Source organism: Nansenia antarctica (assembly GCF_963989245.1).
Source record: "Nansenia antarctica genome assembly, chromosome: 5".
Taxonomy (NCBI): domain Eukaryota; kingdom Metazoa; phylum Chordata; class Actinopteri; order Argentiniformes; family Microstomatidae; genus Nansenia; species Nansenia antarctica.
Window position 1 is genome coordinate 50,997,323 of NC_137690.1, and position 18,304 is coordinate 51,015,626.

General features: G+C 44.7%; 1 protein-coding gene across 1 annotated transcript in view; it reads left to right on the forward strand.

Moving 5' to 3' along the window:
• Positions 1-18,304, forward strand: part of top2b (DNA topoisomerase II beta) — a gene marked incomplete at its 5' end in the record, with an annotated part of 38,205 nt that overhangs the window by 943 nt on the left and 18,958 nt on the right. The window contains 17 exons of the mRNA XM_080530773.1: positions 554-772; positions 911-1,001; positions 2,194-2,257; positions 7,864-8,009; positions 9,062-9,159; positions 10,106-10,318; positions 11,047-11,220; positions 11,532-11,633; positions 12,491-12,628; positions 13,050-13,188; positions 13,786-13,943; positions 14,448-14,573; positions 14,743-14,853; positions 15,441-15,546; positions 15,665-15,774; positions 16,217-16,309; positions 17,507-17,621. Of these exons, the coding sequence (XP_080386899.1) occupies positions 554-772; positions 911-1,001; positions 2,194-2,257; positions 7,864-8,009; positions 9,062-9,159; positions 10,106-10,318; positions 11,047-11,220; positions 11,532-11,633; positions 12,491-12,628; positions 13,050-13,188; positions 13,786-13,943; positions 14,448-14,573; positions 14,743-14,853; positions 15,441-15,546; positions 15,665-15,774; positions 16,217-16,309; positions 17,507-17,621 (2,203 nt within the window). The remainder of the gene's footprint in view (positions 1-553; positions 773-910; positions 1,002-2,193; positions 2,258-7,863; positions 8,010-9,061; positions 9,160-10,105; positions 10,319-11,046; positions 11,221-11,531; positions 11,634-12,490; positions 12,629-13,049; positions 13,189-13,785; positions 13,944-14,447; positions 14,574-14,742; positions 14,854-15,440; positions 15,547-15,664; positions 15,775-16,216; positions 16,310-17,506; positions 17,622-18,304) is intronic.

Consider the following 18,304-nt stretch of genomic DNA (forward strand, 5'->3'; position numbering starts at 1 on the left):
CTTCACAGTAGTAGTGGGTTGATTGGGCTCTGTCATGTCACTTTGACCTACGACCTACTGTAGGGAAACTCTTGAGACCTGATTATGCCAATTAGCTGATGTGGAGTAGGCCTATTGCCTTGATACCTCCAGGGAGAGGTGACAATAGGTTATTATTATTTGCTGGCACAGCATACAATTAATTCACTGTAGTGTTTGAGATAACTTCATTGATTATTCACTCAAGCCATACTTAATAATACCCCCAGCGTAGTTAAGATCTCTTTTTTTTTTAAAGACAAAAAAAAGTAATTACATCCACAAATTAAATAACTAGCTACATATTTCCTGGCACAATGAATCCCACGTTATTAAACTATCTATTAACAGTTAGATATCAAATCCCCTGTCTTAACCAAAGGGGGTCTTGATCCAGGCAACCAACCAAACCATAGATAAGGGCGGCGGTGCCTTCTCCTGGTGGTAGAACTGATAATCAGTTGCCAACGCTCGAAAACATTTATCGAAAACTAGTGTTTTCTTAACAAAGTTGTGCACATGTGTCTAATAACAGACCATCTTTGAAAAGAACAATGCCGCCAAAAAGGAAGAGGCGAACGGCAGGGGTGACGGTGGCAAGAGCGAGGGGGGCGGAGCCAAGAAGGAGGGCGGAGCCAAGAAGGAGGGTTCCAAGAAGATGTCGGTGGAGCGCGTGTACCAGAAGAAGACCCAGCTAGAGCACATCCTACTCCGTCCAGACACCTACATCGGATCCGTGGAACCCGTCACTCAGGTAGGTCAACACACACACACACACAGTTATAAGAAATAATGGCGTAATGGCTCTTTTTGTACATCTATTCCATAAAACTGAGGTGATGACTGATGTGTAACCCAATACCATGTCTGTGTTATCTATCTGTCTCTTCAGCAAATGTGGGTCTTCGATGAAGATCTGGGAATGAATCTACGAGAAATCACCTACGTCCCTGGATTATACAAAATCTTTGACGAAATTCTCGGTGAGTTTATTCATCCTGATTTTATAATTATATTGCATAATACACACACAGTCAACAACACCAATGGTCATTATAAACAAGCAATACTCAAATCCATTATCTAGCTGTGTGACCTCAGGTGGAGTAACAGGAATAATCGGTTGGTTGACGTTGCGGATAAGTGGAATTATCTGAAGGGGCTCGGAGATGAATTGTCGATCTGTCAGCTTGTCCTTGTGTGCTCCGTTGGACGCCTTTCTTTCCCTATTCCGTCATCTGTATGGAATGATAAGCTGTCCTGTCTGAGAGAGTGTTTTATGGGAAGCCTCTGCGTCTGGTTAGGGTGAGCGGCCCCCGTCCCTGGTCTGTTAGGATTTTTTGCAGACTGGCACAAGACTAGTGTTGGGCTGTAGAAACCACATGTGAGGCTATTTTTGTATGGATACCCCTCAGGAAATTGATGGGATTTGATCTGCCGCGTCTCACACATTGGGTTCGTTTGGGATTTCTTTTGTTAGTAGTAGTACTGGGGTGTAATGACAACACTCATTCCTCACTGACCATGTATTCATACCACATCCATGTAATTACAGAGCAGGCCAACTCACAGTGCAGAATCGCACATCCTCCTCCTTCTTCCTTCTTTTAGCATTGTAGCTGGTTACTTTTTGAGCATAGCATAGGTTACTTTTTGAGCATAGCATATTCTTTTTCTTATGATGACTGATGAGATGATTCACTTATTTAGACAAATGCATTTGTCGTAAGTCGCTTTGGATAAAGGCATCTGCTAAAAGTCCGTTCAAAACGTGTCACATTACAACCCATGAAGTCATACAGTTTATGCGAACAGAGAGTGAAGGGTGATGAACTGCGTTGACTATGACTTGTCAAGATGTTCTCTGTATCAGAGACTAGTTTGAATAGAAAACCACTCAGATGTGTAAATGGAAGTGGTGAGGAATCTATTTAGGTCAGGCAAGTTAATTTGTTCTCAAGTGTGGGCTTAATTCCCTCTCAGCTGCGACTCCCAAGCCAGGACCCGATCATTGACGAAAACACTGGCACCAAGTATCCGTTTGTGTCCTAGAGATGTAGGGTGTCAGCAAGTCCTGGTTTTACCCCAAAAACTATTAGGATGTATTAGCATTGATGCAGTTAGGTCCCTGGTAGGAAGCTGCCTCTCATTAGGACGTGTCTTTCTCCCCCACAGTCAACGCATCAGACAACAAACAACGGGACAAGAACATGAACACCATAAAGATCACCCTGGACGCGTAAGTACTCAGGAATGATCATCACCACCACCATGGGTACATACTGAATCATCACCACCACCATGGGTACATACTGAATCATCATCATCACCATGGGTACATACTGAATCATCATCATCACCTTGGGTACATACTGAATCATCATCATCACCATGGGTACATACTGAATCATCACCACCACCATGGGTACATACTGAATCATCACCACCACCATGGGTACATACTGAGTCATCATCATCACCATGGGTACATACTGAGTCATCATCATCACCATGGGACAGGACTGTAAGGTGTACTGATCCGATTAAACCCGTATCCGTACGTGTATCCGTTAATCAGGACTTGATGCGTGTCATCGGGAGTGTGACTTAAATGCTTAAAACGATGAGGCGGGTGGTTGAGCTGCCATTGAGCTGGCGGTCAGGGCTGTGCAAGTCTGCCAGGCACTTGCCTATTAGTGAGCGCTTGTCACTATTCCTCCTCACAATGTTTTTTTCCCTTCCTGTTATCACATGCATGGCTCGTGCGAGTAGAATACGTTAAAGGCAGCAGGAAAATCACACATCTCCCAATCAGTTACAGACAGCTATCTGGCCAATGGAGTAAATATTTAGAGATTGGAAATGAATACACTCCGATTGCGGATAGCATCTTAAAACGATCGGATGATCATCGCATCTGTAAAAATCCCCCCAGAGTACTCGGCACGCCCCTACAGGACATACTCTATTGTTTCTGTCCGTCTCCTGAACGAGCATCACTCCCCCGCCTTCCAGAGCCACAGCAGCCATCCTACTGTGCTGTGAGGCGTGAAGCAGAATAGTAATGGCTTCATCAAAGCAAGGCAAGAAGGAAAGATCTGTCTATGGTTTCACACTTAATGCCATTAAGATTGTTACCATAGGTTTCTGTCCCGTCCCAACCTGTCTCAAAGCCCTCTAGCTGTTCAAATCTTGATGACAACCTATACAGTGTTACCCTGGAAATGATATTGATAGATAAATATATTGGTGTGTATGTTTGATCATATATTTCATATATTGTACATTTGATGTTTCATATTTCATATTGATCCTCTGTGGCTCAGTTGGTAGAGCATGGCGCTAACAACGCTTAGGTTATGGGTTTGATTCCCGCTGGGAATACTGAAAAATCTACGCACTCACTGCAATGTAAGCCGCTTTGGATAAAAGCATCAGCTAAATGGCGTATTAGTGTGTGACATGGTTAGGGCTGTCCCTAACGACTATTTTTCTAACGATTAATCTAGCGATAATTTTTTCGGTTAGTCGATTACTCTAACGACTAATTTAACGATTAGTCTAACGATTATTTTTAGGGATGTCCCGATCCGATACTGAGATCGGATATCGACCCGATATTGGTCCTGAATGCTGGATCGGAGATCGGACCAGAAAAAAAAAAGGCTCCGATCCGCGTGCCCGATCCGCGTCTGTGTTACGTCTGTGTTTACGACAGTTTGGGCTTTACGACATGTGCCGTATTACGTTTTGTGTTACACTCGTGTTTGATTAAATGGAGTTGCCAGCTCCGACTACAAGCTCTGAGTTCGACTCCGTTATTGAACATAACATTGGCGAGATGCGAGAGAAACTCCCCCCAGACAGCAAAATTGCAAAAGCAATAACGGAGAAATTGGTTCGGTTTATTGTGCTCGACGACCAACCACTTTCGGTGGTAGAGAATGTGGGGTTTCGGAGTTTAATTGAACACCTAGAGCCGCGTTATACTTTGCCCAGTCGGCATTATATAACCGAAAATGCCATCCCGAAAATGCACAATGAAGTGTGTGAGTTCCTCGCCAAACTATTGGAGAATGTCGATGCTATTAGCTTCACAACGGACATTTGGAGCTCAGACGTGTGTCCAATGTCGTTGTTGAGTCTCACAGCACACTGGATAGACTCTGATTTTACTTTCAAGAAAGCGGTGCTGCATGCCCGTGAGTTCCGTGGCTCACACACTGGGGATTCCATTAAGGCAGCCATGGAGGAGATGCTGCTCGAATGGAAAATTAACAAAAGCAAAGTCCATGTCGTTTTAAGAGAGGTGGTCACTGAGTACTGCAGAGTACTATTTTTGTTGCTTTAATAAAGGCTGGCAGTCTTTAATTTAACTGTTGTTGGTGTGGACTATATACTGGGGAGGTATTTGAATGAATGAATGAATGGTCTTTATTGTCATTGCTACAGTACAGGTACCAAACAACGAAATTTAGGAGGGGTGGCTCCCCTGGTGTTAGGAAAAATAAAATAAAAATAAAAATAAAAAAAATTCAGGGGTCAAAAAATGTATACAAATATCGGATCGGTATCGGTATCGCCGATACCCGAAGCCCAGGTATCGGTATCGGTATCGGTAGTGAAAAAGTGGGATCGGGACATCCCTAATTATTTTTTTACTGTTCGGTTAATGTATCACTTGATTTTCCCCAAATAAATGTCAAAAACTTCTCTTATTAACATTTCAGTATTTTATTCAATTATTCTTGTACAAATGTATAAATTAGCCTTCTGCACTGCAGGGCAATATTCCACAACAAAAAATATCCTCTCTTTCTTACAGTCCAACATAAAATATAATATTATAAAATATAAAAGTTCTCACATTCATAACATTCTCCCCCTCTCTCTGCTCTCCCCCTCCCACGCTCCTCTCTCTCCCCCCGCCTGCCTCCTGGTTATTATTATTATTATAGGTCAGTATTTCTCAAAGTGTGGGGCGGGCGCGTCGCGAGAGACAGTTAGGAGGTCAACAAGTTACAGTATCTTAGCTGTTCATAATGATGGCATGTCTAACAGGGACACTGACAGGGAAAAGAAAAACGACAGAAAATCACAATACTTGAGAGTAGGGATGCACCGAATGATCGGCCAGGTTCAGAGGGATAAGCCTTAACCGCGCCATTGATGTACGACTGTGTCGGAGATCTCCTGTCGATAAAAGCTCGCATGATTATACTACTAGTATACTAGTATACATACTATCGCATGTGCGGAGTCCATACTCCACTCCACCCACTTTACAGCACAGTCGGAGTTCGGCCATTCCGTGTTCCGTGTGAATGTTCGCCAATGTGAGACGTTAATTTTTGATGACGCGATCAAACAGTGCAAGCAAACCATGCTGTTCTGTAAATGAGACGAGCATTGAGTGATGACTGCCTACTGCCAAGTAATATAATTACAGCAAACATGCCGGCAGTTTGGTATCTGTTCTCTGACTCTGAAAGACAACAAGAGGCACATTCTGATATTATAGACTTCCGGTTTCGTTTTCGCGTCTTCAAAATAAAAGCGCGAGTTAAGCGTTGTTGAAAATCAATGACACGTCGCTCGTAACTGGTCGCAGCCATGTTGTTTATTTGCGACGCACATTACGCAAGTCGACGTAGTCGATTATGTCGACGCGTCGTCCCAGCCCTAGACATGGTATGTCCTTTGTTACATGGCCTCTGCAGGCATGCATCCCTCCTGAATGGGCACAGATACTGGAATTATCTTCCATGTCAACAAATTCACTTTGAAAAGGTCTTAGAGAACCGTAGGCCTGCATTTGAATTGTTCCGCGAACCAAGTAGCCTGATTATTCAGGAAGACTACAGTTAACGTATCAAATTCAAAGTACTCCTCCTCACATACAAGGCCCCCCATAGCCTGGTCCCCCCTTACCTGACTGACCTCCTTCTCCCCCATCGCCCTACCCGTACCCTCCGATCCTCATCCACTGTTCCCCTCACTGTCCCACCCTTGAAACTCAAAGGCTTCAGAGACTGTGCTTTCACGAGCTGCACCCAGCCTCTGGAATTCTCTCCCTCAACAACTCAGAGACTCACCATCACTCTCCACTTTTAAATCCCACCTCAAAACCTACCTGTTCTCCCATGCATACAACCTTCCCTACCCCTAACCCTGCCACCCCCCCTGGACATTGCTGTGTTAATTGTTCCCTTTGCCTGTTCGTTAACTCTGTGTTCTATGTGCTCATGTTATCTGTTGCTTGTTGTTTCTGTGTTTTCTGTTTTTCCCATATTGTCAGCGTCTTTGAGCCCCGGAAAAGCGCTTTATAAATACAGTGCCATATGAAACGGTAATACTGTGACCCATAACACTAGTAACATGAGTATCACAGGGCTTTGGTACCGTGATGTACCGTTGGCGCCGCTGTTCCGTGCAACACTACCCCCAAGATTCCCCTTTCCCTCCCACACTCTTCTGTTGAACAAGCGCAGGAGCTAGCACGTCCTGCTCTCTGGGAGTCACTGGCAGAGCAGGGTCGGAGTGCAGAAAGTCTTGCCAGTCTTTTTTTTTCTCTTAATGCGGTATGAGAATTTTAAGTAAACACAAGTAGGCTACTGATCATTTAGGAAGCTTGTTGAATGACAACATGCCGTCTTTTTATTGGGCAAGAACAACCCGTTTTACAACCCATGGAGATAAGCAGAGCAGAGACCGACCGCCGTGGGCGAGATGAGTAGTTTGCCGTCCGCTATCGGCAATCTGTGCTGTGTTGGTTTACTGGCGCTGAGAAGCAGAGGTGCATGGCGGGTTCAGGGAGAATATGAGGGGCATTTAGAGGAGGAGGGAGGCAGCTGGCAGAGGAGAGAGGGAGGGAGAGGGAGAGAGAGAGAGGGGGCCATCGAGAGCTGATGGATCTGGGAGCATCTTAATGAGCAGGCTCTGCTGGAATGCAGGCAGGCAGGGAGCAAGGGAGGAAGCTCATTTTACATGCGGTTCACCTACGACGGCTGCACCCACAAGCCCTCCGCTGAAACATCACCATGTCCTTCAGAGAGGGCCTGGTACGTGACATCATCCCGGCCTGCTGCCGTTCTCAAGGGCTGCAGTTAACAGCAGTTAACAGGGTTTTATGGACATCCACATCCACCGCTGACCTCATCTGCAGGTCGACTCATGAAGCTGTTTTGCGTCAGTGTTTTTTTTTTTCTTCTTCTAATCGTCGCCTGAAATTCATTTGAAATGCTTCGGTGTCCTTGGAATGTATAACTATGTTGGATGTTTGAATGTCGGAGATTGCAAGTGGGCTGGCACTAAAGGCTATTGCACTCAATATGGCAAATGGCAAAATTATCAATATGAAACGGTAGAAGGATGGTAATTAGCTTGGCTATGGTAGTCTAATGAAGATCTGAGGTGTTAATGAAGCAGTGATGCTCCGGAGGGGGAGAGTTATCATTTATATTGTCACGGGTGGTGTTGTTAGGCACCACGCACAGCGCCACAAACCCGGAAATTGTGACAAGAAAACAATGCTTAAAGTATCGATTTTGTGATGGATTGTGGTGGTTTCTGCCCTGCGGTGAGAAATATAGCCTAGTTCCCAAAACTACAAACTTTGTCAAGGAAACCGGATACACAACTCTGCTGCAACAACTACACATCTACTGCAGTGTAGGAATATCATAGCTGCTTATTTAACCATGACATTATCGTTATTAAATCACGGCTTTGAACGCCTCTCAGCCAACTACAATTGCATGTTTGTTTGTTTTTTTGCATGCGTGCATCGACCCGTTGTATAATTGTTATTCACTTTTCCTTTCATTTTACTCCTCTCCTCTCCAGCGAGTCCAACATCATCACCATCTGGAACAACGGGAAGGGAATCCCCGTGGTGGAACACAAGGATGAGAAGATGTACGTCCCTGCTCTCATCTTCGGCCACCTCCTCACCTCCAGTAACTACGACGACGATGAGAAGAAGGTCACAGGTCAGGAAATAAAGATGTGAAAGAGCATCTGGAGCATCAGCATTTGCCTTGATAGCATTCTGATAACTGACCCAGTGTATTTGTTGTTTCCATTAGTTAATAGACACATTCACAGAAAAAAAAATGGTTTTAAGGAGATGTCTGAGTCAAAATGTCTCTCTTTGAATGCCCTAATCAATCCTGATGTTTCAAATTGCCCATTTGAGTCAATTCGTACTCAAAGTAGTGTTATCACGATACCATACAATAAGATTTTACCCACAATACGATTCCAGGCCGAGTGTCACCACACCAAGTAGTGTCATGCAACAGTTCCAAGATGCTGTACATGGAAGATGGACTGTCCTCTAAATTAACACAAATCAGAGGGCTTATTACAATATTTACCTGACACACAAGCGCACACACACACACACACACACACACACACACACACACACACACACACACACCTAGACCAAATTGTATCACATGTCTCATGCTAGCCTGCATTTCATTACGAAGCAGCAGCTGCTCCTGTCTGCAGCACAGCCCTGATTTCTGCCTTTCAACTGACAGGCACTGCTTTCAGCGCCACATTCACACTCTAGTCCCATACGTGGAAGGCTAGCGCTACAATTAACAAGTAGTACCGTATGAAACGGTAATACGGTGTCCCATAACACTGGTAACATGAGTATCACAGGGCTTTGGTACCGTGATATACCGTTGCCGCCGGTGTTCCGTTCAACACTACTCCCAAGATTCCCCTCTTCCTCCCACACCCTTCTGTTGAACAAATCACTGGCAGAGCAGGGTCAGAGGGCAAAAAGTATCGTCTGACGTGTTTTATCGCGGTAAGAGAACAAGAACTATCTGATAGTTCTAGACAGAAATTCACATGAAAATGTATTTAGAGTAAACCTCCCCTTTAACCAGTCTATTAATTCAGATTTGTTGATCATAACCATTTTTTTCTAGTGTGTAACTAGTTAGTAACAGGACAGTTGAATGGATAAATGACTGTTTATTGCTGTTCAAGTGTAACTAAATCTAAACTGTTTTGCTCTTAGGTGGGAGGAATGGGTATGGTGCTAAACTCTGCAACATCTTCAGCACTAAATTCACTGTGGAAACTGCTTGCAAAGAGTACAAACACAGCTTCAAACAGGTACAGAAACTGATTTCAATCTGATTTACATTTGTTCTTTGAAGTGACATTGATAGTTTATGAATCGTTATCAAACAGGCCAAAAAAAGCAAAAAACTGTTGCTTTTTAAAATGTATAAAAACAGTTGCTTTTTAAAATCTTTAGGGTGTTTGTGACACTGTAAACATATGAGGTACGTACAAGTTGATCCTCACCACAGGTTGTGGTCACGGTGTGGTCCTGACCAGGGTAGCACTCTTCACAGGTTGTGGTCACGGTGTGGTCCCGACCAGGGTAGCACTCTTCACAGGTTGTGGTCACGATGTGGTCCTGACCAGGGTAGCACTCTTCACAGGTTGTGGTCACGGTATGGTCCCGACCAGGGTAGCACTCTTCACAGGTTGTGGTCACGGTGTGGTCCCGACCAGGGTAGCACTCTTCACAGGTTGTGGTCACGGTGTGGTCCTGACCAGGGTAGCACTCTTCACAGGTTGTGGTCACGGTGTGGTCCCGACCAGGGTAGCACTCTTCACAGGTTGTGGTCACGGTGTGGTCCCGACCAGGGTAGCACTCTTCACAGGTTGTGGTCACGGTGTGGTCCTGACCAGGGTAGCACTCAGGTGTTCAGCTGTGGTTGTTAACTCTTTCATCACTCACAGGATGTTTATATTGCAGGTATTGGGATGTTTGTTATGTCTGTATACTACATTATGGTTTTCAGTCCGTGTGGTTTGTCCTACGATTGCCATCATCCATAACAAAAGTATGTAAAGTTTCTACATTACGGTGATAACCATTCAATTAAATCAGCTCTACGAAGCCTTTTACCCTTTTACCGGAATTAATGTTCCAGGAATTTCACCTTGCGATGTCAGGACTGATTTTAAAGTAGTTTTTTTTCAACATAAAAAAGTATAGTGTTTTCATGGTCAGCCATCATTAAATACCCACTCTCTCTTCCCCTAGACCTGGCAGAACAACATGACCAAGACAAGCGATCCCAAGATCAAGTTCTTCGACGGAGAGGACTTCACCTGTGTCACCTTCCAGCCCGACCTGTCCAAATTCAACATGGAGAAGCTGGACAAAGACATCGTGGCATTGCTCACCAGGAGAGCCTATGACATCGCCGGCTGCTGCAGGGGGGTCAAAGTGCTTTTCAACGGGAAGAAACTGCCTGTAAGTCTCCCTCCCACTTACTATGGCGCTTAACTCCTAACTGCCCCAGGTGCGCCGAAGTTGGCTGACCCTGTGCCCAGAGCCCAGAGCTCTGTTCTCCCAGGGGGGGGGGGGGGGGGGGGTTGTTATGTGCACAAACTATATTTAGTTTTCTCAGTACTTTGCTCTGTTCAGTGACGATAAAGTTGAATCTTAAAAATCTCTCGTATAGTAGTGATTAGTGAGGCCAGTTCTCCCATAATGCATACTCAGGGCTCTCCCCAGAATATTTTAACAAGGTGGCGCATTATCAAAACCGTGTGTGCATGTCAGAAAGTGCTAAAAATGCAGCTAAAAGGCTGATTTAACGGTGGAACGTAACTCTTTTGCTTTTCACAACAATGTTATTGGCGATCAGATAGTTACTCATTTCTAAATATCTGTTTGATTTGCTCCGAAATGTTTGCATAGTGTTGGAGCCAAGTGGAGCAGGTTTCTTTGGGGAGAACTCTGGTGCTGTGGAAAGGCCATCATAGGGGACCTTTAAACAATACTTGTTAAATGAAGTATCCTGTAAAACGTTTTTTAGGGCATTTCTGCTTTATTATTGGGATACAGACAGTAGAGATTGACAGGAAGGATGGGTGAGAGAGGAGGGGTGACATGCAGGATAGGTTGACCAAGCGCCCCAAAGTATCCTGTTATAAAATAGAAATAAAAACCACACCTGTCTCTGTCCCTCCTCTCAGTTGACCGGGTTCCGCAGCTACGTGGAACTGTACGTCAAGGACAAGCTGGATGAGACCGGCGTGGCGCTGAAAGTGGTGAACGAGTCGGTTAACGACCGGTGGGAGGTCTGCCTCGCCATGAGTGAGAAGGGCTTCCAGCAGATCAGCTTCGTCAACAGCATCGCCACCACCAAGGTCTGTTTACTTGCCGCCGTTAAACACTAATGAAGAAGAACACACCAGATAGGTTTTTTTTTTATTATTACCGCCATTAAACACTAATGAAGAAGAACATGTTTGTTTAGGCCATTAAACAAAGTTGTTATTGCTGTCCAAAAATTATAAATTGCATTACTCACAAAATCCCATTTCTTATATGGGTTATTTTGTCAGACCTTTTTTCTCTTTTTTCTTTTTTTTAATGTTATGTTTAACGCTGTATGTTGTGATGTTCTCAGGGAGGCAGACACATTGACTATGTGGTGACTATGTTTTGGTGTTCTCAGGGAGGCAGACACATTGACTATGTTGTGGACCAGATCGTGTCCAAGCTGATCGAAGTGGTGAAGAAAAAGAACAAAGCCGGTGTTTCAGTCAAACCCTTCCAGGTGAGACTAACGGCTCCAACACACCGCCGACCTCTACCTCAGCAGCGCGTGTGCTTTTAATTTCAGGCGCCCATGTCAACAGGTTAGAGCAGCCATACTGCCCGCTTGGGCCGCGTGTCGCACGCTCTGTGGCTGCTCTAACCTGTTAACATGGGTGCCTAAATGACGAACACGCGCTGCTGAGGTAGAGGTATCCAGTGTGGCCCAGGAGTTACATTTTTTATTTTTTATTTTTTTTAGTGGGGCAGTCCCACTCATATTCTTCATTTTTTATTGACAGTACAGTATAGATTATGACAGGAAGGATGGGTGAGAGAGAGAGGAGGGATGACATGTAGGATATGTCCCCGGCCGGAATCGAACCGGGGACCCTGCGGTTTCATGGTCGACGCTTAACCCGCTAAGCCACCTAAGCGCCCCACATTTTTCGTGTTTAACAAGTAACTGAATCATCTATCCATCAGTCATCATGGAGAAAGAAGAAGAAAAATAAATCATTTTATTTGTTTATTTTATTTAACCCTTATTTAGTGAAGTTAAGTCTCATTGAGATTAGAAATCTCTTATGACATATGACAACATAATACATTACAATTAAAGATTAAAAAAGAAAAGACAGATCAAGTTTCACATTGAAGGCAGGCAAGATAATGCTAGAAGAAGGAAGAATTACTTTTTATTTTATATTTCATAATAATATGTTATTTATTTACTGTATGTAGATAAGCTGTATAGGGGGGTAGAGGGGATGAAGAGGTCTTTGGGAGGGACAGTTAAGATGTAGCTTGAAGAGATGGTCTTCAATGTATGGCGGAAGATAGATAGTCTCAATACTAATCACTTCCTCTCTGTTTCAGGTGAAGAACCACATCTGGGTGTTTGTGAATGCGTTGATCGAGAACCCGTCTTTTGACTCCCAGACCAAGGAGAACATGACGCTCCAGATCAAAAGCTTCGGCTCCAAATGTCTCATGTCTGAGAAGTTCATCAGAGCGGTACAGATGTTCTCTATCACGCAACTATTTCCTTCCCCAAAGGGACACATCACGTCAACTCAAAAGCTTGCTCCTGTAGAGTCCTCTCGGGGAATCTTGTTCACTAGATTATATTAGATTCAACTTTATTGTCATTGCAGAGTACCAGACAACAAAAAGCAGTTCAGCATCTAACCAGTAGTGCAAATAGTGATATAAGAACATGATATAAAAAAAAACATGATATAAAAACATGACAATGATAGTGATAGGTACAGTATGGCATGTACGGTAGTTTAGAAGTATATACAGTTATGAGCTAGTTAAGGTAGCTTATGTACAGTATGTAATGTACAGATGTATAAGAGAGGCTAGATCAAAGAACAATTGAACAATGGAAATGATTATAAAACAGATTTTGGTGTTTTAATTTCATCCGCAGGCGACCAATTGCGGAATCGTGGAAAGTATACTCAACTGGGTCAAGTTCAAGGCACAGACTCAGCTGAACAAAAAGTGCTCCTCTGTGAAGCACAGCAAGATCAAAGGCATCCCGAAGCTGGACGATGCCAACGACGCCGGTAAGTGAATGAGCTATTCATTCAGCCTCGTCTACGGGCTTGGCTGTGAAGCCGTGTTTTAGCTGCAGTGTCTTCTACCAACAGGACATTTGCACAGCACTCCTCTTTCTCTCAGAGTGTAAATAATTGATACACAAGAAATAGGTTTCATACGAAATAATGGTGGGTGCTGAATCAAAACGGAAAATGTATTGAGAATTAATAATGGACAGCACTCCGATGTATAAATATATGATCATAATATATTTATTGTGGATAAATGGATGCATCAAAATGTCCCCTGTTATATGTTGATTTGGAAGTGCGTGTGGTTTCTCTACGCACACAGTCCCTGACATACTGGCACACTGTGGAGAAATCCCAGTCTGAGAACAGTAAACAACAAGATCACTCCAACACATTGAAATGTTGGCCACTTTAAATTGGCACGTCCACAAATGAGTATTGAAATCCTGGCACACTTGCATATTTCCGCCGCTTAGCCTTCATCAGGAGAGCACCGTCTAACCTACTTTTTAATGTTCTGTTCCATTGAAGAAGCGCTCCGGTCTCCTGCTTATCTTACGTTGAAATGTCTTATCTTTGTTTGCGATCCAGGTGGAAAACACTCCTCAGAATGCACTCTCATCCTCACGGAGGGAGACTCAGCCAAGTCCCTGGCGGTCTCCGGCCTGGGCATTATCGGACGAGATCGCTACGGAGTCTTTCCGCTGAGAGGGAAGATCCTGAACGTACGAGAGGCCACACACAAGCAGGTGAGTGTCAGGTGTGAAATTAGTTTACCCTGGCAAAGTGCAACTGTGATACATCACCTCCATTAAAGTGTCCTGGGGCCAGTATTTCAAAACATTTAATCTAGACCAGAATGATCCGTATTCTTTTTTTTTCGCGATCCAGAGGTCTCAGATTTGTCTAGCTGATTTTGAGAAGCATAGGGGTAAACCTGGCTCGGTCTGATCCTGGATAGCAAAAAAGAATCTGGGTCATTCTGGTCCTCTGTGGCTCAGTTGGTAGCGCTTGGAGCTATCAATGCTTAGGTTGTGGGTTAGATTCCCGCTGGTACCATAGACACTGAACATTTTATACACTCACTGCAATGTAAGTTGCTTTAGATAAGAGCGTCAGCTAAAATGGCATATTAGTTCTGATCCAGATTAAAGGTTTTGAAATACTCTGCCCTGAGTATTGACGTTTTGCCACTATGATAAACCACTGTGTCGACCAATAAACATGATTTGATTTTTTTCTCTTTCCAACAGATTATGGAGAATGCTGAAATCAACAGCGTCATCAAAATCATGGGCCTTCAGTACAAGAAGAGCTACGATGACACAGAGTCGCTGCGATCGCTACGCTACGGCAAGATCATGATCATGACTGATCAGGTCTGACACTTAATCTATCTGATCCATGTCTCAAGTCAGTTTTGCAGCACCGAACGTTTGTTTGTCTCCAGTGACGTTCCACTTTACCAGTGTTTTCTGACAGTTGTACATTCTCGTGGTCTTTCTAATCCAAGGTGATTAATACAATGTGCTCATTGTCTGCTGACAGGATCAAGATGGCTCTCATATCAAAGGTCTGTTGATCAACTTCTTCCACCACAACTGGCCTTCACTCCTGAAACACACCTTCCTGGAGGAGTTCATCACGCCCATCGTCAAAGTAAGGCTTTTATTTAAGCCATAAGGGCAGGAGAGACCGTACGGAATCATGAATACAGCCACAGTTGAGGGACATCCATCAGCTGTGACTTGATTCACGATAAAGTTCGGCCTTTCCTGCCTTGTTTGTTTGAGTGTTAGTGCAGGGATATTACTGGTACCGAGTTAAGTACCGAATTAAGTACCGTTTCGGTACCGGTACCGTTTTTAAAGTATCGGTTAGGTACCGGTACCGGATAAAACCCAAACGATACCCAACCCTAGAATTAAGCACAGCTTCGAACGCCTTTCGGCCATCATAATGCTTGTTCTGAACAAACCCTACAAAAGGGTTTATTGATTATCCATTGTTATTAGATACACTATGGGCCGGTTTCACAGACACGGTTTAAGCCTAGTCCTGGACTAACTCACACTCGCCATGCAAAATCTCCATTGGAGATGCTTTTTAGTCTAGGATTAATCTTAGGTCTTGTCTGTGAAAACGGCCCATTGTGTGTAATGTTTATTGTATGTTATATGTTACTGCATGTATTCAAAAACAATATATGAGTTATATTAAGTTATTAATTCTCTCTTTTTCTACAGGTGAGCAAAAGTAAGCAGGAGTATTCCTTCTACAGCATTCCAGAGTTTGACGAATGGAAGAAACAAACGGATAACTTTAAAAGCTGGCATATAAAGTACTACAAAGGTTTGTTTTCTGTATGATCTCGAAATTTACCCCTCTCAAAAGAACCGATTTTCAGAAGCCTTGGTGTTTTCATTCGATGTGTACGTCTGACCTGAATGTCTAACTTTCTGGATTCCAGGATTGGGAACAAGTACGAGCAAAGAGGCGAAGGAGTACTTCGCTGACATGGAGAAACATCGGATTACCTTCAGATACGGCGGCACGGAGGACGATGCTGCCATCACCCTGGTGTGTTTACCAAACCACTCTGCGTCTCCATCAAGACTAGCTCGTCTTGTATAAGCAGAAAATAAGCAGAAAATACCTGCAGTTAGATAATCGATTCATCAAGCAAGATTTGCTGTTTCACTTACTTAATAATATAGAATAACTTCCCTCATCCTTTCACATCAGCACACCAGGGGAGGCTGGATGAGGTAGAAACCGGAGGACGGGCTCATGGTAATCCATGGAATAGAATGAGGAATGGTGTCAAATACATGGTGTCAGACGTTGATACCATTCCTCATTCCTCCGTTCCATGCATTACGAAGAGCCCGTCCTCCGGTTTATACCTCATCCAGTCTCCACTGCAGCACACACACACCAGAGTGTTTGAGCTACTCTTCCGTGTGCTACCTGTGACGTCCTTGGCTGATCAGGCTGTCCTGTTTCCTGTTGTGGTCTGTAGGCTTTCAGCAAGAAGAAGACTGATGACAGGAAGGAGTGGCTGACCAACTTCATGGAGGACAGACGGCAGAGGAGGATGCACGGCCTGCCAGAGGTGGGTGTGTCTGCACGGAGAGAGTGGGTGTGTCTGCACTGAGAGAGTGGGCGTGTCTGCACTGAGAGTGGGCGTGTCTGCACTGAGAGTGGGCGTGTCTGCACGGAGAGAGTGGGTGTGTCTGCATTGTGAGAGTGGGTGTGTCTGCACGGAGAGAGTGGGCGTGTCTGCACTGAGAGAGTGGGCGTGTCTGCACTGAGAGAGTGGGCGTGTCTGCACTGAGAGAGTGGGCGTGTCTGCACTGAGAGTGGGCGTGTCTGCACTGAGAGTGGGTGTGTCTGCACGGTGAGAGTGGGTGTGTCTGCACTGTGAGAGTGGGTGTGTCTGCACGGAGAGAGTGGGTGTGTCTGCACTGAGAGAGTGGCCGTGTCTGCACTGAGAGAGTGGGTGTGTCTGCACTATGAGAGTGGGTGTGTCTGTGAGAGTGGGTGTGTCTGTATTGAGAGAATGGGTGTGTCGGCACTGAGAGTGGGTGTGTCTGTGAGAGTGGGTGTGTCTGTGAGGGTGGGTGTGTCAAAGTGGGCGTGTCTGTATTGAGCGAGTGGGCGTGTCTGTATTGAGAGAGTGGGCGTGTCTGTTTTGAGAAAGTGGGTATGTCTGTATTGAGAGAGTGGGCGTGTCTGTATTGAGAGAGTGGGCGTGTCTGTATTGAGAGAGTGGGCGTGTCTGTATTGAGAGTGGGCGTGTCTGTATTGAGAGAGTGGGCGTGTCTGTATTGAGAGAGTGGGCGTGTCTGTATTGAGAGAGAGAGGGCGTGTCTGTATTGAGAGAAAGTGGGTGTGTCTGTATTGCGAGAGAGTGGGCGTGTCTGTATTGAGAGAGTGGGCGTGTCTGTATTGAGAGAGAGTGGGCGTGTCTATTGAGAGAGAGAGAGAGGGCTGGCTCTGGCAGTGAGAGGATGATGACAGAAAGGGCATGTACGGTAGACATTTCCATTTTTAGATCTCTGTCTACACCAGACATGCCACTGTCAGAATGAACTTGGACCATCTGTCGAGTCTCCCCTCTGCTCCTTTTGATTTCACATCACGCTCGTTTAGTTGTTGACTTTGTAAATGACTCGTTGATGTAAATTAAGAGCTGCACTGGGGAGGTATTCCATCAACGTCGCTAAAGGAAAATCGTTGATGGAGTACCCTGGTTCCTCATGTGAAACTGGTGCATAACCTCAACTGAAACATATTTTCTTCCCTCCAGCAATTCCTGTATGGGACTCAGACAAAGCACCTCTCCTACAACGACTTCATCAACAAAGAGCTCATCCTCTTCTCTAACTCGGACAACGAGAGATCCATTCCATCCTTAGTTGACGGTACGTGTACTTCCTCCCCGGAGGTCTCTCTCTGGAGCGTTGGTTCCGTTGTTTGTGGTGTGAACAAGTTTAACAGGGAACGGAACAGAAAAGCCTGAACTCACTGTGAACTGAGTTCTTCACCATCCCCTTCATATCCTGTGTTGTGTGTGATGTGGTCTCCTGATGATGATGATGATGGTGTGTGTGTGTGTGTGTGTGTGTGTGTGTGTGTGTGTGTGTGTGTGTGTGTGTGTGTGTGCGAGTGATGTGCCTTCTGATGGTGTGTGTGTGTGTGTGTATGTGTGTATGTGTGTGTGATGTGGTCCCCTTCTGATGATATGTATGTGTGTGTGTGTGTGAAGTGGTCCCCTTCTAATGATGTGTGTGTGTGTGTGTGTGTGTGTGTGTGTGTGTGTGTGTGTGTGTGTGATGTGGTCCCCTTCTGATGATGTGTGTGTGTGATATGGTCCCCATCTGATGGTGTGTGTGTGTGTGTGTGTGAGAGAGTGTGTGTGTGTGTGTGTGTGAGTGATGTGGTTCCCTTCTGATGGTGGTGTGTGTGTGATGTGGTGCTTCTAAATATAATAATAATAATCATCATCATCATCATGTAATAAATAATAATAATGATGATGGTGTGTTTGTGTTAGAGATGTTGTCCCCTTCTGATGATGGCGTGTGTGTGTGTGTGTGTGTGTGTG